At 45.4% G+C, this 3,126-nt stretch overlaps 1 protein-coding gene across 1 annotated transcript; it reads left to right on the top strand.

Moving 5' to 3' along the window:
- Positions 1-1,310: 1,310 nt before the first annotated feature.
- Positions 1,311-2,830, top strand: LOC6538178 (putative odorant receptor 98b). Its single transcript, XM_002098670.2, has 4 exons — positions 1,311-1,621; positions 1,713-1,899; positions 1,958-2,564; positions 2,780-2,830. The coding sequence occupies exons 1-4, from the start codon at positions 1,312-1,314 to the stop codon at positions 2,828-2,830; spliced, it is 1,155 nt and encodes a 384-aa protein (XP_002098706.1). The 5' UTR covers position 1,311.
- The last annotated feature ends 296 nt before the right edge of the window (positions 2,831-3,126 follow it).

The following is a 3,126-nucleotide window of genomic DNA, read 5'->3' as shown; positions in this document are numbered from 1 at the left end:
AAAAGGAAATCCGAGTTTCGTCGAGAGCTTGCTGCCATGGATACAGTGGAGCATTCGACCAGTCGAGGAGTCGACCAGTCGAGGAGTCCACCATTCGACCATTCGAGGAGTCGAGCAGCATCAACGTGGTAATAACAATGCCAGGAATAAGAAAAAGTTCTTGAACAGTTTTCGGCCACCCCCCCAGATGGTTTTCCATTTCCCTCTTCTGTCAGCTGCCAGCCAAGCAGCCAACCAGCCAACCAGCCAGGCGAGTTTTCCAGCAAGTTTTGCTTTACCGAAAATATATAAACTCCATTTTCCATTTTCCATTTTCGTGGGCTGCGTGGTGCCCTGGTCAGTGTGTCAATGTTTGTTTTATGTGCCTAGGCCGAATCTTATTCCTTTTCCAGTGGATTGTGAATTGCCATCCGTTGGTGGCTGGCTCTGTTTTCAATCTAAGAGGTAAGAACTCGTAATTAATTACTCCGTCTGACGGTTAATAATTGAGTAAATGGAATCAGACCTCTGCGGCATTCACGACATTCACAACATTCACACATTCGAATGAATAATGCCGTCGCTGCAAAGTCTGTGGCATTTGTCCCGAACTTAATTTGTGTGTGCTTTATGACTCCACTTAGGCCTTAACCTAGGTCTTAAGCTGCCAGCATGTAATTGCATTAATTTATTTTGCCCATCTAAATTCTCCGACCAAACGATGGCCAAACTTTGCCAGCTGGCCAGCTGGCCATTTGCTGTGATTCTTGACCACGACAACAATACCGATACGATAGAGCCGGTAAAAGTCTCGAGCTTAGCAGTAATTAAAACCCTGAAATGTTAGACGAATCCCAAAACAGCAGCATGCAATTCGGAGCTGCAAGCAAAAGTTTTCACATTTGAAATGCAGCTAGGATTTGTTTTAGTTTTTGCTTAGCATTGCTGGCAAATATTTGCAGTGGCTCAGAGATTTGCCGCTTGCAACACCACAGGCCTGGTTGCAATTGGAATTTGCTTTTAATTGTTTTTAATTAAGTATAATTTATTGTGCAAACATCAGAGGGCCAAGATTTGTATGCTGATGCATTCAAAATTCCCCAACTCAACCAGACACTTTTGCAACTTGCAAACCGCCACTTCATTTGCCAGCTCTCACATGCAGAAGGTCCTGCCACTCGAATTTAAATAATAGATACCATTTTGGGTTGCTCGCTTTAATGGCTTATTGATTTTACTTAGCCGCTAATGAGCAGTGACCTCCACTGAGCTTTGCTTCCCATTAACCAGAACTCAGGACTCACTCACTTTTCACTACTCACCCAGCTCGACATGCTGACGGACAAGTTCCTCCGACTGCAGTCCGTCTTCTTTCGCCTTCTCGGACTGGAATTGTTGCACGAACCGGATGCTGGCCATCGATATCCTTGGCGCAGCATCTGCTGCATCCTTTCGGTGGCCAGCTTCTTGCCACTGACCATCGGCTTTGGCCTGCAGAACATCCAAAATGTGGAGCAATTAACCGACTCACTCTGCTCGGTTCTGGTGGATTTGCTGGCGCTCTGCAAAATCGGGGTGTTCCTATGGCTTTACAAGGACTTTAGGTTCCTAATACGGCAGTTCTATTGTGTTTTGCAAAGGGGTAAGCTCGCTGTTGTTAAAATACCTAGACAATAGTATGTGGCTTGAATGAAATGCATGATTGCACTCCATTTTCGGTTCATGTTTCTCAGAAACTCACTGCCTTGCGGGTGAACTGATAGTAACCAGAGAAAGTCGTCGGGATCAGTTCATTAGTGCTATATATGCCCACTGTTTCATTACGGCTGGTCTTTCGGCCTGTTTGATGTCTCCTCTGGCCATGTTGATCAGCTACCAACGCACAGGTGAATTCCAGCCGGACTTTCCCTTTCCCAGTGTGTAAGTAATAGGAGTCCATAATAACCAGCATCAGAATAATAGCCAACAGTTTCTACAGATATCCCTGGGACAATAAGAAGCTGCCCAATTACCTAATTTCCTATGTGTGGAATGTGAGTGCTGCCCTGGGCGTGGCACTGCCCACCGTTTGTGTGGACACCCTCTTCTGTTTTCTGAGCCATAATCTCAGTGCCCTGTTCCAGATTGCCAGGCACAAAATGATGCACTTTGAGGGCCGAAATGCTGCGGAGACTCGTGAGAACTTAAGGCACGTGTTTCAACTATATGAGTTGTGTTTGCAGCTGGGTCATTCCTTAAACGAATACTTCAGACCGCTCATCTTCGCCCAGTTTGTGGCAGCCTCACTGCACTTGTGTGTGCTGTGCTACCAACTATCTGCCAATATCCTGCAGCCAGCGTTGCTGTTCTATGCCGCATTTACGGCTGCGATTGTTGGCCAGGTGTCCATATACTGTTTCTGCGGATCCAGCGTCCATTCGGAGTGTCAGCTTTTTGGCCAGGCCATCTACGAGTCCAGCTGGCTGCATTTGCTGCAGGAAAACCCGCTGCTTGTGAGCTCCTTAAAAATTGCCATGATGCGATCGAGTTTGGGCTGTCCCATCGATGGCTACTTCTTTGCGGCCAATCGAGAGACGCTTATCAGGGTAAGAAAAGCATCAAAGAGTTTAGAAATCGTTTATAAAAAGGTCCATAAGTATGCAAAATAATGCTTAAATTGGAAGAGTTCAATAGCCTAAATCTTCCGCTCACTGCACACTTTTAGACACCCTTAGTGAATGATTAAGCTATACTATTAATTACTTACTTTTAACTAGTTTATTTATTAATTGCCTTTCCTTTTCCACCGATTACTTCACAGATTGTGCGCTCTGCCATATCCTATGTAACGCTACTCAGATCCCTGGCCTAGCTTTCATTATTCAGGGAGTTGTGCTGGTTGGGTATAAGTCCGGAAATATTTACAATTATGCTTTAAGCCGGTGTTGTTACAGCCAGTTGGCTAATTAAGCCATGTTAATGGCAATAACTGCTATGGAAAACCAGTGCCCGGGCCTGTTAATGCCTTTTGCATTATTGGCCTTGCTTGCAACCCCATCAGGACATTGAACGCACGTATACGTAATATTTGCTGTCGCCCTGTTGTCCGCCGCTGTAATTTGCTCTTCGCTCTTGTTGTTTTTGTGTGCGCTTTTTGTTGTCCTTTTT

Source organism: Drosophila yakuba, chromosome 3R, assembly GCF_016746365.2.
Source record: "Drosophila yakuba strain Tai18E2 chromosome 3R, Prin_Dyak_Tai18E2_2.1, whole genome shotgun sequence".
In the NCBI taxonomy this organism is placed as follows: domain Eukaryota; kingdom Metazoa; phylum Arthropoda; class Insecta; order Diptera; family Drosophilidae; genus Drosophila; species Drosophila yakuba.
This window is presented reverse-complemented; position numbering and strand designations above follow the sequence as displayed.